The sequence below is a fragment of the Heloderma suspectum genome, chromosome 3 (genome assembly GCF_057233095.1).
Source record: "Heloderma suspectum isolate Gila_16-S chromosome 3, 16-S_ref, whole genome shotgun sequence".
Lineage (NCBI taxonomy): Eukaryota > Metazoa > Chordata > Lepidosauria > Squamata > Helodermatidae > Heloderma > Heloderma suspectum.
The window spans coordinates 139,758,635-139,786,336 of NC_139460.1; the positions used below are offsets into that span (position 1 = coordinate 139,758,635).

Sequence of the window (27,702 nt, forward strand, 5' to 3'; positions counted from 1 at the left end):
GATTTTGGAATTTTATTACAATATACAATTTGTAGGAGATTATTGTTCCTATATAACAGTTTGAATCCAGACTTAGTCATGCTTAGAACAGGGCCACTGGAATAAATGGACAAGTTAGTTGTGACTAACTAATTTCAACAGTTCTATTCCAAGCATGGCCAAGTCTGGATCCAACTTAATATCTTCAAAATTTATACAATGGTTTCATTTCACATTAATCCCAGGGACAGCACTATTCAGAGTGCAGGTACTGCTCCACCCTTCCCCTGCAAAATACCCCACAAATAAATCCCTTGTGCTGATTTCAATATTTGTCTCTGTCTGCTGCTTTATTCTGCATCTCTGCTCCATTCCTCACTTCCTCCAGAAGCCTGGCAGTGGCTTCAGACTGGTACGTATGTATCAATCATTCTTCTCCTGAAAGAATCAGTGGAGAGTAACCCATCCCAACGCTCATCCCAACAGAACGGAAGTTAGTAAAAAAATAAGAAGGAAAGCCTCATTGTTGTTCAGCAGTGGCCAATCCAAGGAAATTGCAGTGGGTGGGGTGGAAAGGGCTGCAGTGAAGTTGCACAGGCAAAGCAACTTGGCTCAATTGAGTAGCGGTGCTCAAAAACGGTTGTAGGCACGGCGGCGGCTCTATAAGCTCGCTAGCTGAGTCAGGTGGTGCAGTTAATTATGTTCTGCCTGCTCCGTGCTTGCCTTGGGGGCAGCGGGTGGGGGATAGAACAGAAGGTGCAGCCTACAGCTATTAAGGCAATACTCCCCCCCTTTTTTCTTTGCTTGTTTAAAAACAAAACAAAAATAAATCGTGCGTCTCCCTGCCAGCGTCAACACGATCTGCCTGAGCATAACCTGGGAACTTTACTGCTTTGCGATGGTTAAGCCCTCCTGCTTCCCTCCCTCCGTCCCTTCAATGCGCTTTCTCCTCTCTCTCCCCCCTTCCTTGAAAAACTACTGCTTTGCAATGCTGGTAAAAAGTATGGGGAAAGTCTGCTTTACTCCCCAGTGGTAAAACTTCTCTGAGTCATCAAACACCCACCCTTGCAGGTCCTCCTACCTAAGTAGAGATGTTTTTACTGGGGAGTTATGTTTATCCAGTTGTCGATTGAGTCCTTTCTTTGCCTCCCCACTTCCCTCCTTTTTTCTTTGTAATCCTTTGTGCAAATAAAAAGTTGCACCTTCTTGCAACCTGCCCAACAAATGCTTTTAATCAATTCCAAATGTTTTGCATATTGTTTTTGTTTCTAAACTTGCACCTACCTGTGCCTCAATCTCTTCTCTTTTACTACCTTTATTATTTGCAGTAGCAGGGTATGTGTGTTCGTGCGTGTGTGGACTGCTAGCATGGCAAACCAGGCACCTACCAGCCCAGCCTAATAATTCATACACTGAAGAAACTATGAGGAGAGTAGGTTTGAGCTTTTTTTTTTTTTAATTAAAAGAAAAAAACTCTGGAATGTGGACAGTTTTTTTTTTAAATCTTAGGTTTGGGTAATTTTTAAAAAACTTCTCTCTGGGGTATGGGCTTTTCCTGGGTTGCTTTGAAGATACAACTGTATTACTATTATTATTATCCCCCCCTTTCTCCTCTTCAGGCATGCTCTTAAAGTTAATGTGAACCAGTTTCCTCCATTGCAATGGGATGCTGATGGGTTCAAAAGACTACTTTGATTCTCCCCCCACCCCACAACCTCAAGCATGATCCCAGAGTTAACTCGCTTCAGTTTCCTCTTTTGCTAAGGGTTTCTGCTGTAGATTTAATGGACTGCTTTTCTGTGGATATGCTTTTCTGTGTTCTGAGGTTGTTGTTGTTGCTATTATCATTATTCTTATCATTATCTCACCCACTCCACTCCTGCTGCTTTGCAGGCATTATATTAAAGTTAATGTGCCTCAGTTTCCCTTTCTGTGTTATGGGTTAATTGCTGTTTCCTCAGCCCCACCAGTCTTAGTTGGCACCAGCTGCCTCTGATTATTCCTATCAAATGTGTGCATGCATTTCATTCACTGTTCTTCAAGGTTACTTTCCCTAATAATCATTTAATTAATAGGCATTTTCATCAATAGACATGGATGGTCTTAAGAACATAAGAGCCATGCTGAACATAAGGTATCACTCCTCCAGTATTCTGTTCACACAGTGGCCAGCCAGATGCCTATGGGAAACCCACAAGCAATGCAATTATAGCGCCCTCCTGCTCATGTTCCTCAGCAACCGGTATTCAGAGGCGTACTGCCTCTGATACTGGAAGTAATATATGCCACCATGACTAGTATTGATAATTTTATCCTCCATGTCATCTTATGTACAAAGTGAATACAAATCCTTGTCCTTGTTTGTGGCCAGAAACCATTTTCACTTAAAACTTCTTCTGCAAACTAAGAGGAAGATTAAAGACTACTCATCCTTTATCACTACTTTCACCATAATGTAATGCATATTTGCAACACATTCAAGAGAAGTCATCTTCTTTGTTTCATAAAAGCACAAGATTTCCCATCCCCCAAAGTTTAATGTTTCATTCAATCACATGGCAATCTAGGGATTATTAATGTTATTAGCTTCCCCTGCCTTGGTGTAACAGTCATTTATTGTTGTTACCAAAATTTACCTCACCAAAAGCTATAAAAAGGTCAGTTTTAATCAGAGGAAATCATGATTCTGTTTTGTACACCCACTTCCATAACAAACTGTGGGAAGTTCATGGCAGCCTTCACAACATGAGCTTCCTTTGGAAGAGAGAGCATAGAAGACTGAATGGTATCTTTATAATAATCACTTTAGAGAGCAATGCTGTGGTCCTTAGACAGCATCTCAGGGGCTATTGAATTGTTCAGAAAAAAAAGAAAGACCTTCTGAGGTCCTAGTCAAAGGTCTGCCCCCAGAGGGGTTTTCCTGATGTTGGAGTCTTCCTCCAGGCTCAGCCCAGCCACCGGAGAGGTTTCAGCAGTGGCTTCCTCTACAAAATAAGTGTGACCTTATAAAGAGTGGAGGATGGGGATGTGCCTGTGGACAGGGAGGGAGTGACTGAGGATCCAAGGGATCCTAAGCCTTCCCAACCCCCAACCATGCTCCCAGCTCAGAGGGGAAGTTAGGCGAGCTCTGAGTCTCCTCTACCTCATTTCTCCTTTTTTGGGGAAAAAGAGAAGCAGAAAAAGCAAAACCCCAAACCAAACAACAACTCTATGTAATGGATCGAGATTTAGTCTTACTTGGAGAAGTTCCATTGAAATCAATGGGACTTAAGTCATAACTAACTTATCTGTTAATTTCAGTGGATCTGTTTGAACCATCTTGATCCATCCCATAGAATGGCAGGACAAACAGAATGCAGAACAAGTGCAGCAGCAGCAGCATGCAATAACAAGAAGACTTATAAAATGGAATAATCCGTACACTGCATTGAGGTAATAAAGTTCCAAAATCTGTGCTTGGCAGAATACAATATGTTAATGATAAAACTGAAGTCACTTATGAGGGCAACACTTCAGTGAGCATTGTGTGAACACAAAAACAAGAACTTCAAGCAGGGAACTTCCTTGTGTTGACTAGCTCAGGTTATTGACTAGCCTTAGTTTTTTATATGTGATGCTTGTTTATTTAGGACTCACAACATCCCAAGATGAAGCCAAATATAATTGCCCTCATTCCATAAGTGGAGATAATAGTTCACATGCATGAAGAAATTAGCACCATGCCATACAGTAACTCATAAGCATTACAGGATATCATCTGGGTAAGAGTACTTTGTACATTCCAAAGCCTACATGAGAAGGTGGCAGCCAGCACTGATCAGCTGTTAATAAATGAAGTAGGTGTCAAAAGAGCTCCTGCAGAAATGACTTGGTGAGTGCATCTTCAGAGATGTCATTAGGGAAGGCACAGCAGCTCACTGGTTGTATTCAGGGATTGACTATTGTTATGGACAATAAAGTATGTGTACCAAAGGCACAATCCCTCTGCTCAAACAAAGGACTATATTGATAACATTACTGTATTTATTATAAAATATACAAATTAGACACAGCAAATGTTCACTGATGCTTTGCAGTTTGACCTTGAATATATCAAGAACTTTCTAATAATTCCTTCCCACTTTGGGGAATGTACACTCTTCAATATGGAAACAAAAACAACGTTTATTGAAGAACTCTTAAAAGGTTTGTGAGACAGGACTTACCATTGCTATTACTCTCATATCCTGCTTTTGTTGGCTAATGTGGGAAATAGATGGGCCTTTGGACTGATCCAGCAGGGCTCTTCTAATGAACAAGACAAGCTTTTTCCCCTCCAGAAAGCAACTTAGGCTGTTATTGCAAAAGGTCTGTCATTTCCTGTTCATGAATACATTGCCAGTAAAATGTTTTTTTTTAACCCCAAAGTTTCATATTTGTTTTCAAAACCGGGTTAATCCTATCTGCTCACTGTAAGGACATGGTCTTTGGCAGTGTGTGTGTGTGTGTGTGTGTGTTTGCTTGTGGTTGAGGATAACATCAAGGAAAAGTTGAAAATTTAACCAGAAACCTACACAGCCTTTCATGGAAAATACATAGTGTACCTTTTAATGTTTGTAGATAAAAAAAAAAAACTCACGAAACTCACATAAAACCTTATACTGTCCAAAACTGCTACATAATTTCTTCCTGGCCCTTGCTCTTTCAAATTTCTAGCTTTCATTGCTTTGCTACTCAATAACTTTGAAAAATAAAGGCAACTTCATATCTATAGGAAGACACTTTCACATAAGATTTAATAGGATTTAATTTTTATAGGATTCCCATATTGATTGTAACATATGTTGATTCATATACAAAGAAGTCAGGATCAGCCACGGCAAGAAGTTCAAATATTATTGAAGTTACATCTATACATTAGACTAGTCTTAACAGTACACTTTCTGGAATTCTTTGGGAGAGAAAGTGGCCAGTTAATACATACAGCATTCTACACTCATGCTTTTTTGTTATGGTGATGCTCTCCAGTTTCATGCTATGTAACAAGCACATCTGAGCACAAGCAGATTTTGAACCATGTTTTCATGGGTGTGGTATAACTATGTAAGGATCTGCTTTCTCTTATTCAAGACAGAAAGCAATGCTCACTTCTGTAGAATGTGCCAATGTCGCACCTATTTTATTTTTTATTTATATTTATTAATTACATTTATACCCCACCTTTCTTCCATTGTGGAACTCAAGGTGGCTACATGTGGTTCCCAGGTGATCTCCCCTCCAAGCACTGACCAGGCCCAGACCTGCTTAGCTTCAGCAAGGTGTTTGCCTCATGTGCCTTCAGACTACACCCTGGGATCTACTTGTTCAGTTGGGTGGTTACTGGCTATTTTAATCTTGTTCAGGATTTATTTTATTTTAATTTCTTATGCATAGTGGAGCAGCAAGAGGAATAGCAAGAGTGCTGAAAAATGGAGGTATACTGTTAGGAGGAGTTATTTTAGGTGATGAGAGAAAGCCACATAAGCATACAAATCAGCAGTTTTATTGCTTGGATACCAATGCCTTGTGTGGATGTTTTTGGACATCTCCAAATCCGAGAAGTCAGAAACTTGTTAAAAACCAAAGCAGTGCTTGTTAGGATTCAGCACAGGCTGCAACTTATGAGCACTATCTGAAGATGAGCAAATCAATCAATAAAATGAGAAGAAACCAAAACACTTTCTAGGTCATATACAGCTTAGCCAATGCATGTTCAGAAGCAACTCCTGCTGAGTTCAGAGTCCGGCCACAGGGGGTGTTTCCATTTCCACCTATCTTCAAAGTTAAACAGCAGTAGTTTACCATGTAGAAAAGCATATGGTTTGTACACTGAAGTGGATGGTAGTCCTCAAAAGCTTATGCCTTTGTGTTCATTTTGTGGACACATAAATGTGTTCATCTTTAAGATACCACAAGACTATTCATTGTTTTTGCTGCAACAGGCTAACACAGCTACCCTTCTAGAAACCATTTCAATAATAACTTCAGTACTTAATAATTCCATGTTTTTGTTTCTTCAGTCTGTGCCAAGCATGTCCATTTCTAATATGAATAACAGTGCATTCCTATGCATGTCTACTCAGAAGTAAATCTCACTGAGTTCAATGGGACTTAGTCCCAGGTAAGTGCAATGTATAGGGTTGCAGCCTAAAGGTAATGATTTAGTTATTTATGTAGAAATTTCTATCCCGTCCTTCTAATGCCTATGCACTACTCAGGGTGGCTTACAACAATGTAAAATCACAGTATCATATAAAACAATTCATTCAGTAACAAATACAGTAAAATACAGCAGAGGCTGAGACCACAGATAAACCACAACCTTTAAATAAACTATCAGGTACCTAGCAAAACAAAAGCCTACTGCAATAGAAATGTCTTCACCAACCAATAAAAGACAGCCTTGCTTCAGCAGGCATGGTGTTCCACAACATTAGTGCAACCGTTGAAAAGGCCCTGTCTTTGTCACCATCAGCTATACCTCTACCCTAGGTGGGACACAGAGAAGAGACTCCCCTTCTGACTTTGCAGAGTAGGCATATTGGTACAGGAGGAGGCGATCCCTTAGGTATCCTGGACCCAAGCCATTTCGGGCTTTAAAGGTAGTCACCAATAGCAATTCTCCAGGGTGGCTTAGCATGACATGTGAACTGGCCCTCTGAGTTGTGCTTGGAAGCAAATTGGCAACCAGTGCAACCATTGCAGGATAGGTGCAATAAGATCCTGTGAGCATCTGCCAACTAACATCCCTGCTTCTGCATTCTAGACCAACTGCAACTTCTGAAGTCTCTTCAAAGGATTCCCTTGTGTGGTGCACATTGCAGTTATCCAATCTTGATGTAACTAATCAGTTATTGTTGTTGTTTGTTAAAATTGTGTGTGAGTGTGTGTGTGTACACACACACACATATGTATATATGTGTGTGCATGTTTATCTGTTTCTATGTAAATATTTTATATTGTTACAATATTGTATTTTAAAGGTTTGTCATCTTTGTAAACTGACTAGAGAGCTTTGGCTATTGGACAGTATAGAAACATAATAAATGAATAGCTAGGTAACAGTAATTAACAGTCCTGTGCATGCTTACAAAGAAGTCTCACTGTATTTAGTAGGGCTTATGCCATAGGACATGAATTTAGGATTATAGCTTTAGGCTGCAATTCTATGCACAAATACCTAGGAGTAAGTCCCATGGAATAAAATAGAACTTACTTTTGAGTAAACATGGATAGGCTTGTGCTGTCCTTTTCCTGTTTCTTGGACATCCTTTCATCTATTCTACAGATACCAGGACTTTCAGAGTTTTCCAGAAACAAACAAGTTCAACTCTTAGCCCAACAGTCTTCTGCAAGCCATAACAAGACTATGACTGCCTCCATCTTTAAATTATATCCAGCTGAATTTGTGTCTAAAATGTTGATTGAAAATGTATTAATAATCTAGCTAAATTGATATCAATGTTACTAGAGTTAGGGCAGAAAACTCACATAAATTACATAGACAAATACAATAAAATGCAAGTAGCAATCACATGTGAATGTATAAATATACAATGCAGATGCATAAGTAGAATGTATACATGTACTTCTACACAAAGGTCCGCATAGTTCAAGCAATGGTATTCCCCATAGTAACCTATGGCTGCAAGAGCTGGACCATAAGGAAGGCTGAGCGAAGGAAGATAGATGCTTCGGAACTGTGGTGCTGGAGGAAAATTCTGAGAGTGCCTTGGACTGCAAGAAGATCAAACCAGTCCATACTCCAGGAAAGAAAGCCAGACTGCTCACTTGAGAGAATGAAATTAAAGGCAAAACTGAAGTACTTTGGCCACATCATGAGAAGACAGGATACCCTGGAGAAGATCTGATGCCAGGGAAAGTGGAAGGCAAAAGGAAGAGGGGCCGACCAAGGGCAAGGTGGATGGATGATATTCTGGAGGTGACAGACTTGACATTGGGGGAGCTGGGGGTGGTGACGGCTGACAGGAAGCTCTGGCATGGGCTGGTCCATGAAGTCATGAAGAGTCGGAAGTGACTGACCAAATAAACAACAAACTTCTACACAAGACATAAAATACACACACATTATTTACTGAAGTTCTATTCAGTGTTTGTGTTTCTCCTCAGATTACTTTTTTTTTTTTTGGTGCCCAATGTATTTTCTAGCTCATGTTACTTTCAGGTTGAAGGAAAGATAGAGTTGTAAAAGAGATCCTCTTCATTCTCTTATGTTCTCTTATTTCTGATCAGGAATTATTTGTACATACCTTTTAATCCTTCTGGTTAGTTTGTCTCCTTAAGTTCCTTCCCTTTCTGTCACCAAGTTCTTGAGTGTTTCCTCCCTGCCCCTCATCTCCTGTCCCTTAATTTCTTTCCTCCAGTCTCCTAGCTTTTCTATTTGTGTGCGTGTGTGCATATTCTGTCCTGTTTCTCTTTGGACAGCTCCTAAAAAGTCTGACTAATCTACTTTAAATGTCCTATTTTCTCTGCCAGTGGGGTCCCTGCCTGACAGGTGGAAACTGCATAGGTGTGCCTTAGCAGGAAATTCTTGAAGAAACAGCACCTGTTGGATTTCTATAATTCAAGATGCTAGTAAAGCCACAAGAACGCTGTGCGGACAAAAGGAAGGGGGTAAGTCTCCTTTCCATCCCCCCGCCCCCCCCCCGGGATTCCAAACTTCCTTCTTGCTGCCCGCGTGTCCTGCCCTCTTTTACACTTTTCCACCTCCTGATGTCTTTTCATTTTCTCTTGGATCTTCCTAAGAATGGGTGGCTGAGGTCAGTGAGGGCAGCTCCCTCCCACTCTCTGGCTCCTGCCCCACAGAATTGTCTCTGTGGTGATGGAGAAGAGTGGCTGGCTGCCTTCCTCCTGCGTGTTTTCCCCTCTCGGGACGCAAGGGCGGCATATTCAGCTCCTCCCCGCCTCTCAGTTCCTTGGGCCAGGTAGCGAGTGAGTGGGATAGGACTTGGAGCCAGGCCAAGGGCAGAGGCTTTAAAGGAAAACCCTGACAGTCTTCTCCTCCCCTCTCCACGCAGCACTCGCCCGAGGAGGACCATCAACGGGCGGCACAATGGGTGTGTATACATGGGAAGTATGGGGCGAGGGAGAAAGGTCTGGCGCGGTGGCTGGACCGAGGCATCTCGGTCCAGAGAGAGAGAGAGAGAGAGAGATCCAAAAGAGCCTCCTTCCAGGGAGGCTGGCAATAGGGCTGCCACTGAGCCACTGCAAACAACCGTTTTCCAAGCCTGGCACCACTTACCTCACGCCCGGAGCGCCTGGTAAGAAGCCGGCGGTGGTCTGCATTGTCTCCTCAAGTCGCGAGGAGACGGAGTTTCACGACCACACGCCCTTCGCGCCTTCATCTGCGCTCTCGGGAATCAGCGGAGAGGCGAGATTCCCCTCAGCACTTGGGCTGCAACCCTCCTGTGCCCACTTCCCTGGGAGTAAGTAAGCCCCATGGAACTCAGCGGGGCTTACTTCTGAGGAGACACGTGTCGGATCGAGCCGTTAGCAGGGCAAGACCGACCGACCAGGCGTGCCAAGTGCGTCCCCGCGCGCGCACTTAATATGTGCCGCCGTCCTGCGCGTGTGAGTGGCTGAGGGCAGCGCTGGGATTGTATGTGGGCGGGGAGGGAAGACGCGGGGGAAAGAGACCCTTAAAAAAACCATTTATTAAAAAAAAAAGACGCCTCCTGACTCTAGCCAGTTTTAGCCCACACGGTTCCCAGCTCCGTAAAGAAGAGGACCGTCAAAAAAGGTGCCGGGGGCTCCACTCCCGACCTGTGACTGGAGCACCGGCTGACTGAAGGCTGCTGCTCAGCCCGGGGCAAGAGAAGGTGAAGAGCGCACGGGCTCTCGCGGCAGCCCAGCTCGGCGCTTCAGGGAGCGCGGGAACGAGCAGAGCTAGCTGGGGGCCTCTCTTGCGGATTGTGGGCGGCGCAGAGCTGGCCGGTCTGTGGGGCTGCGGCGAAACGAGCGCGCAGGCAGGCTGCCTGCTGGGCTGGCAAGCGCGGGCTTTCAAGCGTACGACTGGATCCATGAGCAACGATCCGTAGAGAGGGGGAGTCGTCTTGCGTCTCCCCCACCCCACCGGTCCGAATGGGGCTGTGCTCGTCCCCTAGGCTCGACGGACAGCCCTCGCTATGGGGCCAAACAAAGCTACTGTGGGTCGACGTGCCACCCACCTGGTGCCCTCCAGATGATTTGGACCAACTCCCATCAGCCCCAGTCAACATGGCCAGTGGTCTGGACTTCTGGGAGTTGTAGTCCAAAACATCTGGAGGGCGCTGGGTTGTTGCTTTTTTAAAGGCTGAGGTGGGCGAACACTAACTAGGTCAGGCAACCTGGTGTCCTCCAGATGTTTTGGACTACAAACCCCACAATCCCTTGGCGCTTCTGGGCGTTGTAGTCCAAAACATCTGGAGGGCGCCAGGTTGCCTGGCCCTAATCTTGCCTAGAGGCCGAGCCTGAAGAAAGCTGCAAGGCACCAGAACCCGTGAAACGCAGCCGCCTGCCTTTTGGGAGCGCGCGCGCCTCTCAGCTAGGGACACCTGACTGCTGGGCGAGTGCTGAGACCGGCGGCGACGAAGGTGACTCACGCTAAGCAAAGGGCGGTCAAGGCGAAGGCTACCACCCTATCTACGCTTTCCTCTCAGTCAGCGCCTCTGAAATCAAGGGAACTTTCTCGCAGCAGCCCCCAAGTAAAAACAACGAAGGCGCCGCTGTGGCACTTTAAAAGTCCGACAGATTTCACATCCGCTTTCGTGGACGAAATGGATTCTTAGTCCATCCATTTAAATCTCCATCTCTCGCTCGCGTAGCAGGCGACCTATATAACGAAACGCAGAAAGGGGGTGTGCCCCATCAACACATTTAGGTCATTGCTAGGCATATATTTACACGTTCATACTGGTAAACTAAAGAGATGGGTCAGAGCTATTTTTTTTCCCTCTTGTCTTGTAGCTGTCAGTTTCGCTAAGCAAGTCTTAAAAAATAAATACATGTGGAATTGCATGCTAAATTTGGCCTGAAGACAGCCCAGTCTAGGAAGAGTGGACAAATAGGTAACCAACCCAGAAGAAACTAGAGTATGGCCAGTATACTGTTAAGAAAACTACTTATAAAACACCTGGCCAGTATACTGTTAAGAAAACTACTTATTTTGCTTTGGTATATTGTGTTGGTGTGTGTATGGTTGCCATCACCTTTTTCTGGCAGGGCTTCTGACATAGCAACTGCATAATAGGCTCAAATTGAATGAGTGAAGTTGAATTTCTTGCCTGTCACACAGCTGTTAAAAGGTGTAGGAGCCTGCCAGAAAAAGGTGGCAGCCTTACTTGCATGGGAAGTAGAGTTTCCAACACCTCTGTAGCTGCCCCTTTAACAGTTTGGTCTGCTGCAATTAGCAAGTGATAACCTTTAGCTCTGTGGCATGAAAAGTTTAACCTGCTGATTCTTGCATATCAAGCCCTTTCATAAAGGGACCAAAGAAAACTAGGCTGTTTTTTCTTGTTCTCACCAGTTGGCAACCCTAGGAACAAGTTAAACTTCTTAGCCCACCTGCATTAAAAAACAAACAAACCCAAGCCTGCTATTGACTCCTGTGGCCCTGGCCCCAAATCTATTTCTCAGGGCCTGAATCTATTCCACAGAGCCCTGATTGTCCATGGGTGGCAACTGAAGTTTTTTCCTCTCAGCTTAACTGCCATGCAGCAGGCAATATTCAAGGGGGTTGCATCTGGGAAAGGAAGGGTTAACTTTCTCCTTCCAACATACTACAACACACCCATCCCCCCCCCCCATGGCAATTAAGATTAGGGAAAAAAACCTTTTCCCTTTGGTTTGGGATGATCTGGGTCAGGGTACAAATGAATTGAAGAATTTATTTTATTTGAGATTATCTGGATAAGAAAGTAATCTGCTGTCTTTGCCTTCTGTGAAATATAAGTAAATCCTAGTAATTATCTCTAAATGTGCATATATAGATATAAATCAGCATATGCAGATTTGTGCCCTATGGGTCTGGGACCCAAATCTTTTAGGTGCCTAGCAAAGCACCTGCCTGTGGTACTTATAAACATGCATGTCTGTATAGAAGTGCAACCAAACTTCTCAAGTTGTCATACTTTTCTAAAAATTACTTGGAAAACAATCTGTTTTATGCACACACATTATTGTTGATTTAAGGCTACAGTCCAATGCATATTTATTAGGAATTAAGTCCCACTGAACCCAGTGGGACTTACTTATAAGTGAGTGTGTTCAGGATCAGACTGCGAGGGAAGTGAAACATATTGTGGAGACATTTTATTGTTGGACTTTATACTGCAAGACAATGGGCTGTACATTACTAAGTGTGCTTGCTTCAAAACGTTAGACTGGACATGATGAACAATAAGACTTACGGGTGCTTCCAGATGGATTGCTCATAGCACGACCATTTAAAAAAGCATTGTGCAACTATTCCACCTTTCCCTCCTCGACGGGTTTCCTGTGATAAGAAAAGAGATGGAAAAAATGGTAGGAAAGCATGGGATAGTTACAAATGGAAGACAGTGATGACTGGAAGCACCCCCCCCCCAATTATGTGAATAAGGCCAGGCAACTACACAATGAAAGGTATTTCACTGGGAAATACCTAAGATTCCAACTGACCTCTTTTTATTTAGAATGTCAAAAATATGTGCAAGTTTTAAAAGAAAAAGTTTACTGCCGAGCATTAATCCCTGCACAATGCTAGGCTCAAACCTGCATATATTTTAAATTAAATCTATGCTAATTAGAAGTGGACACACACACCCCTTTCAGAGGAGGTAAACTGACACAGGTGAAAGGTTAAATATTGAGACCCAAAGATAATAATTAGGTAGGCTGAACCAACATTTTAAAGTAACTAGGCAGGATGGGTCCACCCTGAATTCAACCCCTGTTCATTTAACATCTCTTAACTTATTGCATATTTTTTTCCTTGAAGTGAAATTAAAATGCAGTGAAGGAAAAGGTCTGAATTTCAGCTAATGTTACCCCACTACTATTCCCATTTTAGCTCATACTATTCCATTTATACGGAATACTTAAAGATCAGTTCTGAATTTCCTGCATTTGATGCAGTGGTATCACACTGATTCATATCATGCATGTTCAAATATTGACACTTCCATTTGCCAGTGCAAAAGAGGCCATTCACCCAAGAAGCAAACTCGGATGCTGTTTCTCTGTGGAACTGGCAGCCAATAATGTGTCTCTCTTTTGTACACAGGAACAAGCTTTTATATATGTGTACGTGTGTATGTGTCAGGAGCGCCCTAGCAGCCTCTTTCAGTAGACTCCAATAGCCAACTCAAGTCACAGAGGAAAGGATTATTTTCAAGGCTTTAATCCTTTTACAACTTAATGACTCTTTCAGATGCTAATCACCAGCGACTAAGCAAGGAACAACAGAGTAGCCTATGCTCTGAGTAGGCAGTTGATCCCTGTTTGAAGGAGAATCACTTGAAGACCCTGAACTTATGGGCTAGGGAGAGATCCTCCCTCTTTCCCTTGGGTCCACGGGAGGTGGCCATTGCTTGCACACCAAACAGGCGCTATGCCTCCTTTCCACGCCCTCCATCGCTCGTCACTCCCTGCATCTGCATCGAGCATCTAGCAAGCCCCCTTCCCGCACTTTCTCACTGCTAGGATCACTATCTATCTCAAGAATGCTGGCAGGAGGAATCTCTGCCAGCTGCTGTGCCTGTGAGGAATGAGCTGGCTCCTCTCCCACGGATTGCTGATCCTCCTCAGAATCAGAACTGTTCTGGGGTTCTATCGGCTCAGTTTCCACCCTGACAGTACGTGTACACACACACACACACACACACACACACACACACACACACAGTGATTATGTGCTTGGACTTTTTATAATACATTCAGGTCACATGATTTGAGAATCAGTATTTGCCTTTTGGGATGCTCAGGAGTTCTCAAGTATCATCAGAGTTTGTATGACTTCTTCAGCATATGTGGGCTATTGCTTTAAGCATTTGCAATGGCATAGAATCATAGAATAGTAGGGTTGGAAGGGGCCTATAACACCATCGAGTCCAGCCCTCTGCTCAATGCAGGAATCCAAGTCAGAGCATCCCTGACAGGTGGCTGTCCAGCTTCATCTTGAATGCCTCCAGTGTGGGAGAGCCCACTACCTCCCTAGGTCATTGGTTCCATTGTCGTATTGCTCTTACAGTCAGGAAGTTTTTCCTGATGTTCAGCCAGAATCTGGCTTCCTGTAACTTGAACCTATTATTCAGTGTCCTGCACTCTGGGATGATCAAGAAGAGAACCTGGTCTTCCTCTCTGTGACAAACTTTCAAGTAATTGAAGAGCATTATCCTATCTCCCCTCAGTCTTCTCTTCTCAAGGCTAAACATGCCCAGATCTTTCTGTTTCTCTTCATAGGGCTTTGTTTCCAGTCCCCTGATCATCTTCGTTGCCCTCCTCTGAACCCTCTCCAGTTCGTCTGCATCCTTCTTAAAGTGTGGTGCCCAGAACTGGACACAGTACTCAATATGAGGCTTACCCAGTGCTGAGTAGAGGGGAACTAGTACTTCATGTGATATGGAAGCTACACTTCGATTAAGGCAGCTTAAAATAGCATTTGCTTTTTTTTTGCAGCCACATCACATTGTTGGCTCATATTTAACTTGCAATCTACAACAATTCCAAGATCCTTCTCGCTTGTGGTATTGTTGAGCCAAGTCTCCCCCATCTTGTAAATGTGCATTTGGTTTCTTTTTCCTAGCTGCAGAACTTGGCATTTATCCCTATTAAATTTCATTCTGTTGTTTTCTGCCCAGCGCTCCAGCCTATCAAGATCACTTTGAATTTTGTTTCTGTCTTCCAGGGTATTAGCTATCCCTGACACTTGCAGCACATGCTGAGGGATGCAGAGAAGTTGTCATAGACTGAATGAGATGGAAGCTGACCTGAGCAAAGCTCTTCCAATAGCACCATGCACAAATGACACTGAGGCTGTTCACACAACTTCCTGATTCCATACCATATTGCAAAGCTCAACTGGAAGTTGGAAAGCTTTAGGACCCATTCAGAAATGTTTTGAACTGTGGGTTGTTTGTTGAACTGTGGGTTATTGTGTTGTCTGAATGCAGCCAAGGTGGCTTGTTAACCATGCAGTGTGGCTTGTTAACCACGCTGAACATCCCAATAACAAACCATGGGTTCTTAAGGTGGCTTGTTTGAAAAAATAAGCCATGCTGCATGGTTAACAAGCCACTCTGGCTGCTTTCAGACAACATGATAATCCACGGTTCAACAAACAACCCACGGTTCAAAACAACCCACACTCAACCACTGAGTGTGGGTTAGCATGTTGTGTGAACAGCCCTGTTGTCTCACTAGGTACTGACTCTCCCCATTTTTTTTTTTTGAGGGGGGGGGGTCGGTACATAGCAAAACTGTATTGTAGCTATAGAGTACCTAACAGTGGTGCCATGTTTTTTTGTGCATTGTGAACTATGGACCACATGTTACTAGGATAACCAAGAATATGGCTATTATAGCTACCTTTTATAGATATGCTTAGTTCACAAATCAGAGTTCTAAAGTACAATTCCTCCTTGTACTTGAGTCTTATCTTCAAGATAGTGAAGGTGGGTACATACCAGCACAACAAGTGCTGACATTTGTTTTACTGTCATGCTTACCATTAAAAATGAGGTGATAGAAACTCACTTCCTGATTCCATACCATATTGCAAAGCTCAGCTGGAAGCTGGAAAGCTTTAGGACCCATTCAGAAATGTATCCAATGTTAGTCTAACTTAAGTTCCATTCATTTCAATGGGTATACTCTAAGTAGGACTACTATTAGATACAACCTTCAGTGGCAGGAGGCAACGAAACCATTTTGGTGCATAAGTACATAACCAAACACAATGGCCTTGATCCAATTAAAGTTTGTTGTACTTCAGTCTCATTGAAATTGATGGGGTGAGTTGGTCACAACTAACTGAAACCCCATTGATTTTTGTTGTTTCCAATTGTACTTAAGCATAATTATCTTTATTTGGATTGAGGCCAGCCAATGAGCGGCAAGGGACAGCAACTGTAAATTGTGTGTGTGTGTGCTGAAAATGTGAAAATTGAGGCTGCAGTCCAGAGAAGGCAACTGCATGCATGTTGATTTCTGTAAACAGTCCTCACCACAGGCATGATCCTCTGAGTGAGGGAGTCAGTCACACTTTTTTTGCATCCTAGCACACCTTTATATAATCAGTTGCAGTAATCTCTGCCTATGCAGCATCATCTGCTGAAATGTGAGTTGCAGCTTTAGAGGAGTTTTCTGCTTTCTCAGGCAATAAATATAGTTACTGAACTTCATAAACTCTGAACTTCATAAACTCTGAACTAAGAGCCAGCGTGGTGCAGTGGCTATTGGACTTAGATCAACGAGGCCCAGGCTCAAATGCACACTCCAGCATGAAGCTCACCAGATGACCTTGTAGTAGTTAAGTCTCTCTCTCTCTCTCTCAGCCAAATCTATATTACAAGTTGTGACGATTAGAAGGGGTGGGAGAAGAGACCACCCTGAGCTCCTTGGAAGAATGGTAAGATAAAAATGTAATTTAAAATACCATTAGTGCAAAAGCACTGGTGGCAACCAAATAAACTTAGCTGTGTAGCTGCTAATGTTCTACCTCAAATATTACACCTTAAATGTGTAAGGTGCATTACAGTCTCTATACTGCAAGTCCATACAACCAACATTTTGAGGTACATAATTGTTCATAGGGCGCAATCCTAGGCATGTTTAGACAGAAAAAAAAGTCCTACAACTCCCAGAGTTCCCCAGCTAGCCATGTTAGCTAGAGCAATGCTGGGAGTTGTAGGATTTTTTTTCTGTCTAAACATGCATAGGATTGCACCCTTAGATATACTGAGCTTAGATATACTGACTGGCTGGAGACAAAGCAGTCTATGGCTCATACTACCTTTTTTTAAAAAGTATATACAATAAAAAACCTCTTTATTTCCCACCCTCTACCCTTATCCACATTTTTTTAAGGTATAATGAAAATAGGGAGGGCTGTGGGGCCAGTGGAATGAAAGCAGAATATATGAAGACCACTTAGACTGCAATCCTAAGCAGGTCTACTCAGAAGTAAGTCCCATCGGACTTACTCCCATGTAAGTGTGTATAGGATTGCAGTCTTAGTCTGCATAACTTTCAGGAAGTCCAATCAGATTTATTGTCCTTTCTCTAGCTCAGAGGTCCCCAACATTTTTGGACCCGTGGTGGGCACATTTGGGAATTTGACAAACTGCTGTGGGCACAACAAAATGTATAATCAGCATATTACTGCTTTGGCATCTAAGTGACACATCTATGGATCTTAGGCTGTGTCTTATCCAGCAAAAACTTTTGTTTTGTGTCCATTAAACACTGCAATATCTCTTTAATAAGGGATTGTCTAATGCGGCTAATTGCTGGCAGTGCAATACGTCTAATGCTTCTTTTAAACCTATTTTTTGGCAATATCCAGGATGTGCTTCTTTTGGGGGTGGGGGAGGTTATTACGCTGGAACTGGAACATTCGCTCATAATGTACATCTTTAATATTCATTGATGTACACACTCTTTTAAATTATCTACCTGCTTCATGGAAATTAACAAATGGTCAGTGGATTATCTGTGCCGTCTTGACAGCTAAAAGACTGATATTACAACTTTGGAAGGATAAACACTCACCTCCTCTAATGCAGTGGACTGAGGACCTTTCAACACTTTCAATATTTGAACAGTGGCATATAAATGCCATCTTCAAATGGATACTTTTTGGATATTTGGTCCACTTTTGCTGAAGCCTATGTATAATTGCTAGAAAGTTGTATGCATTTCATACAAATCCATGTTGTTGTTGTTCAGTCGTTCAGTCGTGTCCGACTCTTCATGACCCCATGGACCATAGCACGCCAGGCCTTCCTGTCCTGCGCTGTCTCCCGGAGTGTGCTCAAGTTCATATTCATTGCATCGGTGATGCTATCTAGCCATCTCATTCTCTGCCGTCCCCTTCTCCTTTTGCCTTCAGTCTTTCCCAGCATCAGGGTCTTTTCCAGAGAGTTTTCTCTTCGCATTAGGTGGCCACAATATTTCAGCTTCAGCTTCAGTATCTGTCCTTCCAATGAGCACTCAGGGTTGATTTCCTTTAGGATGGACTGATTTGACCTCCTTGCAGTCCAGGGGACTCGTAAGAGTCTTCTCCAGCACCACAGTTCGAAAGCATCAATTCTTCGGCGCTCAGCCTTCCTTATAGTCCAGCTCTCACAGCCATACATTACTACTGGGAAAACCATAGCTTTGATTAGACGGACCTTTGTCGGCAAGGTGATGTCTCTGCTTCTTACTATGCTGTCTAGGTTGGCCATAGCTTTCCTCCTAAGGAGCACGCATCTTTTAATTTCATGGCTACAGTCACCGTCTGCGGTGATCTTGGAGCCCAAGAAAGTAAAATCTGTCACTGCTTCCATTTCTTCCCCTTCTATATGCCAGGAAGTGATGGGGCCAGATGCCATTATCTTCATTTTTTTAATGTTGAGTTTCAAACCAGCTTTTGCACTCTCCTCTTTCACCCTCAACAAGAGGCTCTTGAGATCCTCTTCGCTTTCTGCCATTAGGGTGGTATCGTCTGCATATTGGAGGTTGTTGATAATTCTCCCGGCAATCTTAATTCCGACCTCTGATTCATCCAACCCGGCATTTCTCATGATGTACTCTGCATATAAGTTAAATAAGCAGGGTGACAATATGCAGCCTTGTCGTACTCCTTTCCCAATTTTGAACCACTCAGTTGTTCCATGTCTGGTTCTTACTGTTGCTTCTTGACCCTCGTACAGGTTTATCAGGAAACAGGTAAGGTGGTCTGGTACTCTCATCACTTTCAGAATTTGCCACAGTTTGTTGTGATCCACACAATCAAAGGCTTTAGCGTAGTCAATGAAGCAGAAATAGACGTTTTTCTGGAATTCTCTTGCTTTCTCCAAGATGCAGCGAATGTTGGCGATTTGATCTCTAGTTCCTCTGCCTCTTTGAAACCCAGCTTGTACTTCTGGTAGTTCTCGGTTCGCATACTGCTGAAGCCTAGCTTGTAGGATTTTGAGCATCACCTTGCTGGCATGTGAAATGAGCGCAATTGTGCAGTAGTTTAAACACTCTTTGGCGTTGCTCTTCTTTGGAATTGGAATGTAAACTGACCTTTTCCAGTCTTGCGGCCATTGTTGAGTGTTCCAGATTTGTTGGCATATTGAATGCAGCACTTTAACAGCATCATCTTTTAGGATTTTAAATAGCTCAGCTGGAATACTGTCATCTCCGCTAGCTTTTTTGTTAGTAATGCTTCCTAAGGCCCACTTGACTTCACTTTCTAGGATGTCCGGCTCAAGTTCAGTGACCGCACTATCATGGCTATCAGGGATATTCAGATCTTTCCTGTATAGTTCTTCTGTGTATTCTTTCCACCTCTTCTTAATCTCCTCTGCTTCTCTTAGGTCCCTGCCTTCTTTGTCCTTGATCATGCCCGTCTTTGCACAAAACGTTCCCTTGAGATCTCCGATTTTCTTGAAGAGATCTCTAGTCTTTCCCATTCTATTGTTTTCCTCGATTTCTTTGCATTGTTCATTTAAGAAGGCCTTCTTGTCTCTCCTTGCTATTCTCTGGTACTCTGCATTCAGTTGGATATATCTTCCCCTTTCTCCCTTGCTTTTCGCTTCCCTTCTTTCCTCAGCTACTTGTAAAGCCTCATCAGACAGCCACTTTGCTTTCTTGCATTTCTTTTTCTTTGGGATGGATTTCGTTGCTGCCTCCTGAACAATGTTACGGACCTCTGTCCATAGTTCCTCAGGCACTCTGTCTATCAGGTCTAATCCCTGAAATCTATTCCTCACCTCCACTGTGTATTCATAAGGGATAGATTTAGGTCATACTTGAATGGTTTAGTGGTTTTCCCTACATTCTTCAATTTAAGCTGAAATTTTGCAACAAGAAGCTCATGATCTGAGCCACAGTCAGCTCCAGGTCTTGTTTTGACTGACTGTATAGAGCTTCTCCATCTTTGGCTGCAAAGGACATAATCCATCTGATTTCGATATTGACCATCTGGTGATGTCCATGTGTAGAGTCGTCTCTTGTGCTGTTGGAAAAGAGTGTTTGCTATGATCAGTGTGTTCTCTTGGCAAAACTCTATTAGCCTTTGTCCTGCTTCATTTTGTACACCAAGGCCATGCTTGCCTGTTATCCCGGTGATTTCTTGACTTCCTACTTTAACATTCCAATCGCCTATGATGAAGAGGACATCTTTTTTTGGTGTTAGTTCTAGAAGGTGTTGTAGGTCTTCATAGAACTGATCAACCTCAGCTTCTTTGGCCTCAATGGTTGGGGCATAGACTTGAATTACTGTGATGTTGAATGGTTTGCCTTGGATTCGTACTGAGATCATTCTATCATTTTTAAGATTGTACCCCAGTACTGCTTTTCCCACCCTTTTGTTGACTATGAATGCTACTCCATTTCTTCTAAGGGATTCTTGCCCACAATAGTAGATATGATGGTCACCTGAATTAAATTCGCCCATGCCTGTCCATTTTAGTTCGCTGATTCCCAAGATGTCAATGTTCAATCTTGCCATCTCGTGTTTGACCACCTCCAGCTTACCTTGATTCATTGATCTGACATTCCAGGTTCCTAAACAAAATTGTTCTTTACAGCATCGGACTTTCTTTTCACCACCAGACACATCCACAGCTGAGTGTCCTTTCGGCTTTGGCCCAGCCGCTTCACTATTTCTGGCGCTACTTGGAAATACCCTCTGCTCTTCCCCAGTAGTATATTGGACACCTTCCGACCTGAGGGGCTCATCTTCCGGTGTCATCTCTTTTAGCCTTGTGTTACGTTCCATGGGGTTTTCTTGGCAAGAATACTGGAGTGGGTTGCCATTTCCTTCTCCAGTGGACCACATTTTGTCAGAACTCTCTGCCATGACCTGTCCGTCTTGGGTGGCCCTGCACGGCATAGCTTATGGCTTCACTGAGTTACGCAAGCCCCTTCGCCACAACCAGGCAGTGATCCATGAAGGGGACAAATCCATGTATGCATATTTAAAAAAATGGATTTTTTTAAAACTGAAAAATGTAAAGGGTGCCCACAGACACCACATTAGATCCCTTTGTGGGCACCATTGGCACATTAATCAGACTTGTTCTTGGGTATATTCAAGATTTAACCATGGGAAATCCGTGTTGGTTAAGAAAATGTGTTGTGATTAAGGGCGCAATCCTATGGGGATAGGCGGCTGCCTCCGAACTTGGAGGCGACTGCTTATCCAATGCAGGGCAGGAGAAGTGCGGAGGGGATTGTCCCCTCTGCGTTTCTACCACCCCGCATTTGTAGCTAGACAGCCAATTTCGCCGCCCTGCACTCATCTTCCGAGCGTGGAGTGCAGGGCCATTCCAAGCTGCCTGCGAGGCAGCGTTGTGGGGGGGAAGATCAGTTCTCCAGGAACCGACGTATCGTATGGCCATCTAGCCGCTGACTAGAGGCCATATGATTGCTCCCTAAATTGTTTAATAATTACAAGAATATCAGCTTGGAATCAACAGATGTATTCCTTTTTTAGACAAATATATTTTGTCATGCACAGCTAGTATATTTAGGGCACATGTTTAGATGCATGTTCAGATAGGAAAAGTCCTACAACTCCCAGCATGCCCCAGCCAGCTTTTTTTGTAGGACATCTTTCTGCCTAAATATGCATGGGATTGCACCCTTAATTCTTTATAGTCAGTATGTAAACACTGATACAGTGAATTAGCTAAGGAGAGAATGGACCATGATCTACGGCATAATCATGGTCTGAAAGTGTGGCAGATGGGAGACTGCCCTATTGACCATATAAAAAGCAAACCTCTACCTCTACTACATAGAACCTCTACTACATAGAAATATCATAGATTGATCTACAGCAGACACCTCATATTTTAAGTGGGATTATTATGTAAGTGAAAGAATCAACTGACAAACCTAGCACTTTAAAAACTTTTGCATCTTTTTAACCTACACTTCGGAGCTGTAGCTTGTCAGTATTCATTATCCTTCATGCATTTCATAGGCCATTTTATTCATATTTTATCTTTTTTAGAAATAAATAATATAAACTTCCTCTCTGTAGTCTGCTGATTTTTTTAATGTCTGTGACACAAATGTAGCTTAACTCCCATTTCCTCAACAGTAAATTTAAATAATGGTTGTGTATTCTACAGTAAAATTTATTCAGCTTGCTTATTGCTTTTTTTGTTTCCCCACAGAGAAAAACCGAGGAACCAATGTGGTAAGAGTTTATATTGCAGCTTTGTTCTTGATCTTCTTTGTTTTTTGAGAGCACGTTATTAATGCTTTATAGTCTGTGTTATTTCCTTGTTGCTTTGCAGGCAAAATTCAAAGTGCTGATTTTCATCTATAAAATCCTAGATTACTAATTTGTCTCTCATTCATTCATTCATTTAAAACAAACCAGTCACAGTATCTTGTAAGGCAAAAGAAGAGAGAAGATCATATTATAAATTTATTCTGTAATTTATTTATTTTTTAAAATTTCCCTGGCTGTTATATAGGAATTGTATTCCATTTACTGCAAATGAAATACTTGCCTGAAGATTATTTCTTTATTAGATTTGTATACTGCCCAACTGGCAAGTTCCTTCAGGGTGGTTTACTATCATAAAATGAAACAACAACACAAGAACCAACCAAGAATAAATAAAAATAATAATACAGCAATAGAAGTGTCAAAATAATACAGTATTAAACATTAAAGCATTAAAAATATTAAAAACATTGAGGAGCCAGCAGTAAAATTAATAAAGCAACAGATTAGAGATTGTGCTAGTTTAAAGAGGATGCTCTTCACCTGGGGTCTTAATGTATAAAAAGTGAAGATGCCAGGCGGATCTCCTTAGGAAGATCACTCCATAGATTAGGGCGGCGGGGGGGATCACAGAGAAGGCTCTTTCACTGGTAGCCTCTCATTGCACCATTGTGGGTGGGAGCATCAGAGAAAAGCGTCTGAAGGTGATCTTGGAAATCAGGTGGGAACATATGGGAGAAGGCACACCTCCAGGTAGACTGGTCCTAAACCATGTAGGGTTTAGGATTTTAACTCAGTCCAGTAAAAACTATATTCAGAGCTGAGCATGTTTATGCCTATTGAAATAAAAAAGGCTTTAATGGGTTTAAGTAATGGGTCTGATCATAGCCTCAATCATTAGTGTTTGTCCATCCTATCCAGCAGGCACAGTATCCTTAGGCAGCTACCAGGGCCCCATTGGGGCTGACTACTGATGCCTGCCCTCTGAACCCCTTTGAAGAAGGGTCTGGGAACTCTCAGTTTAATTTTGCACAATGTTCCACAGTGATACTATATCAGTGGCTCCCTGATTCAGCCATCTGCTGCCTCTAGGTAACCTGGAGGAGTCCACTGATATATGCTCCCCGCAAACCTGGAACTGGTCCTGCTATCCAGAGACTAATATGAAGACTAAGGCCCAACCTTTGTAAACCACCCAGAGAGTTTTGGCTAGGGGGCAGTATAGAAATGTAATAAACAAGTAAAGATGCAGATGAGGGAAAGGACCCTGATTTCATACCATATATGTATATATAAGATATATAAATATTTATTTCAGATGCTGTTATATAACTTTGCTGATATATTCTTTGTTTCAGGGTGTTTTTTTTTTTTAATCTCCCTTGGATTGATATTTGTTCTATAGCAGGGGTAGGCGAACTTTTGGGCCCATGGGCACATTTGGAAACTTGAGAAGCAGTCCTAAACACAAGCATAAAATGGCTGCTCTTGGTGGGCAAGTCTACTCACAAAGGGCAAGTAGCCTGCCCAGAGGCATTCGTGGGGATTAAGATGGCAGCAGCTAAAGGCTCCCATTTCACTTTGAAGCAATCCCAGCTGCCAGTAAGAAAATACTAAATATTTTAAAAATAAAATAGAGTTGGGTGTCTCAGTTGGCACCAAGGGAGGTGTCTGGGGACACACTGGTGCTCACATGTTGCCTACCCTGTTCAAGACTTTTGTAATTCGCATGGTTCGTCTTCCGCTTTTTTACTCCATCAGCCTGGTTGCTTTGGCTACCCACTCAGCATCTTCTTCATAGTCATCAATGAATTCTGCGAAAGATTCTCCTATTATGGAATGCGAGGTGATTTTCTCTTTACTCTAGTTTGATGCTTGTGGCTACAGTTGCAGAATACCCCCTCCCTAATTATTCTCATTTTTTTCTTCCTATAGCTGTGCTTGTTCTCTACTTCAAGTTTTTTCTCCACTGGGATGATAATCTGGCTACAGCCATTTACCACACATTTGTTGCCCTCTGCTATCTAACACCTATCCTTGGAGCACTTGTAGCTGACTCCTGGCTGGGAAAGTTCAAGTGAGTGCAAATTTAGGATACCAAAATAATTCTGTGGAAGGTTCAGTTGAATACAGTGAAGAAATCCAAACCCCTTCATTAGGGGATGAGTATATTTTTGTCTTGTAATCATCATTTCAAAATGGAGCTAGAGTCCTTAATTCCTTTGTGGAGCTAATGCCCTTAACTCAGAGTCAGGTTTTGGCCTAATACTAGAAGAAAACATAGAGCTGCTATGTCCAACACCTTGAGCTTTTAGCAGCTGCAAGGGAGGCAGAAAGAAATCCACCATATACACCTTTCCCTAGTATGAAGATGCAATGATGGGGGGACACTTGCTTGTTTTACTTCTATAAAGATAAAGGCCTTGTCAAAAAAAAGGTGGCAACCATAACTACCTCCACCTACTAGGAAATGTGTAACATTTGAAAGTTCTAGGGTGGTCATGTGTCTCTTTTACAGTGGACAATCTTTTGTTTATTTGAAGGTATGCCCTGTCCAATTGCAGTTTAAAGATAAAGAACCATATGAATGGTTGCCCATCAACAATTAGCACCTGGACAGTAGACTGAACAGGCAGGCACACGGGTCATCTGGTCATAGTCTTCTGCACTATGTATTTCTATTTAAATTATAGTAATTATTTCTAAATTTGCATCTATACACATAAATTAGCACATGCAAATTTTATGCAAGTTTGTATCCTTGGCTGTTCTCTTTTTTTGGTGAAGGTTTTCCTCATTTTTGGCACGCACACAAAAGTGGCCATACTACTTATGAGGCTGACTTGCTTATTAAGCATATTAAATATCATTGCAGACTCCACATTTCAACTTGAAGCCCAACACATAAATCATGGGAAGTTTTCTGTGTATGGGACATAACATAAACATTTTGTTTTACTAATGAAAATGCATTTGCTTACTATTTTTAAGAGTACATTTTAAAAAACTGTATCAACAGAAACGGAAACATAGATTGCCAAATTATGACAGAGAGCGTGTGTGCAATAACTTGCTAACTATTATAATGAATATAGGTTTGGCTAGCTGCAACAATTTAAGAGATGCTCAGATCTCATGTTGCCAATCCCTGCTCAGTTCTATTCTGTTTGTTTAGGAGTGACCTTCAAGTTACTCCATACAGTTTGTTGAACTGGGAATTCTGGTTTTGTGGGAGAGGCTAGATGCCACATGTGATATCTGTTGTATGTACAAATAGTACAGTGTAATTACATAATATGTGTAGATACTCATGCTGTCATTACTGTAGCAGTACTACTACTGCTACTACTACTACTGCTACCGCTACTAAACAGATTTCTCTAGCCCCTTTTCCAATGTGACCACTTATTTTGATCAGGAAGAGCTGTAACCCATTGGTAGAGTATATGGTTTGCATGTAAAAGGTCCTATGTTAATCCCTGGCCTCCCCAGCCTGAAACCCTGGAGTACTGCTGCCAGTCTTTGTAGACAATATTGAGCTAACTGGACCAATGGTTTGACTTGATATAAGACAGCTTCCTATGTTATTATCTTTCTAAATGTTTTCTGTATTTTATGAGCAACACATAAAACAAATAAGTTTTGCTTTCTTCAGTTATTGTTTTAGCCAGGAATGTATTACAGTACCCTATTTGTACCTTTGTCATCAGTATAAATCCCTAGAGACGCTTTTTTTTAAATAATAGAAAATTGCCCCAGTGCAGCAAATGTAATCTTAGAGCAGAAACTAGGTTCTACACATGAGCCAGCTGCACTGGGTGCATACAAGTCAAGGGGTTCCAGCCATATCTGCATGCATGTTTAAAGATGCACATTAAAGGCAGCTGCCGGTGTGATCAAATCAGTCCAGTGCTGAAGGAGTTGCACTGGCTACCAGTTGTTTTCCAGGCCAGATTCCAGGTTTTGACCTTTAAAACCCTATATGGTTCTGGCCCAGCCTATCTCAAGGAGCACCTCCAGCAACACCAGACAGGCCGCTCAACAAGATCAGCCTCGGATGGCCTTCTCTCTGTCTCATCAGCCAGGACAGCTAAGCTAGTGAGCATGAGGGAGAGGGCCTTCTCTGTGGTGACCCCCAGTCTATGGAACTCCCTCCCTAGGGAACTCCTCCATGCCTCCTCTTTAATGAGCTTCTGCCATGCATTGAAAACTTGGTTGTTCAGGCAGGCATTTGGGGTGGGTTAGGGAGGTTGTTCAGGCAGGCATTTGGGGTGGGTTAAGGAGGTTGTTCAGGCAAGCATTTGGGGTGGGTTACAGAAATTTTAGAAAATCATGTTTTAATGTATAATTGTATTGTTTTTAAACTGTTTGTATTATTGTACATCGCCCAGAGTGCCCGGGTGACTGGCCACATGGGCGGTTAAGAAATTAATTAATGAATTAAAGCAAGCAAGCAAGCATATGTATATTGTCCACACTTGATGTACCAAACACTACTGCTATACCTACACGGCTGTTTCGCTTCATCAAAACTATGCAGTGTGGATTTGCCCTTGGTTGGAACTACATTCCATTGAAAACAACCAGCTTACTTTCAAACAAACATGGCTAGGGTTGAGAAGTCAATCTTTCACTGTACTGTCCATATTTGCATATTCATATATGGAGATTGTGAGCAAAATAGCACAAGAATAGCAAAACGCTCAAATATTGAATTGACATTCAGTGATATGTTCACTCTTTACATACGTTCAGTAATAACAGGCTCACATTTTTGTTGTCATGGTATATTTGTCCAAACACAGTTAAGTACAGTTCTTGAATTCATATTCAAGAAAGAAAGAGGGGTTATGCCATTAAAAATACATCTTCTGTCTGCTTTCTTCATAATAGGACTATTATATACTTGTCCATTGTGTACACAGTTGGGCAAGCAGTCTTGTCAATCAGTTCCATAAATGATTTGATGGATGGAAATCGGGATGGCTCTCCAGATAACATTCAGATTCCAATGTAAGTTGCAGCTCTTATTTCTGTTTTCCACATGAATGCACATTTGGACATGTTAGAGATTCATCGTACCACAAATCCTCTGTTTACTGTGGTTTTAATTGTCGTAGCCTTGGTTCCTCTCTTTGCATCGTGCTATTATTCCTATCATGTAACAAAGTCCAAGGAGCTTTATTTTGATATATTAATAAAACTGAAAATCTCCTATGGTGGAGGAAGTGCCCTGGTTACCATACCGCTTGCAAGACTTAAAGCTCTTTCAGTATAGAAACTTTGTAATC

The 27,702-nt window shown here is 42.4% G+C and overlaps 1 protein-coding gene across 2 annotated transcripts in view; it reads left to right on the forward strand.

The window, feature by feature from the left end:
- Positions 1 to 9,021: 9,021 nt before the first annotated feature.
- The window catches only part of SLC15A1 (solute carrier family 15 member 1), a 54,682-nt gene continuing 36,001 nt past the window's right edge, over positions 9,022 to 27,702 (forward strand). The window contains exons 1-5 of one of the 2 annotated variants that reach the window (XM_084844705.1): positions 9,022 to 9,074; positions 22,353 to 22,375; positions 24,173 to 24,257; positions 24,347 to 24,488; positions 27,305 to 27,424. In XM_084844705.1, the coding sequence (XP_084700831.1) occupies positions 9,071 to 9,074; positions 22,353 to 22,375; positions 24,173 to 24,257; positions 24,347 to 24,488; positions 27,305 to 27,424 (374 nt within the window). In that variant the 5' untranslated portion in view covers positions 9,022 to 9,070. The remainder of the gene's footprint in view (positions 9,075 to 22,352; positions 22,376 to 24,172; positions 24,258 to 24,346; positions 24,489 to 27,304; positions 27,425 to 27,702) is intronic. The other variant, XM_084844706.1, reaches the window with a different exon arrangement.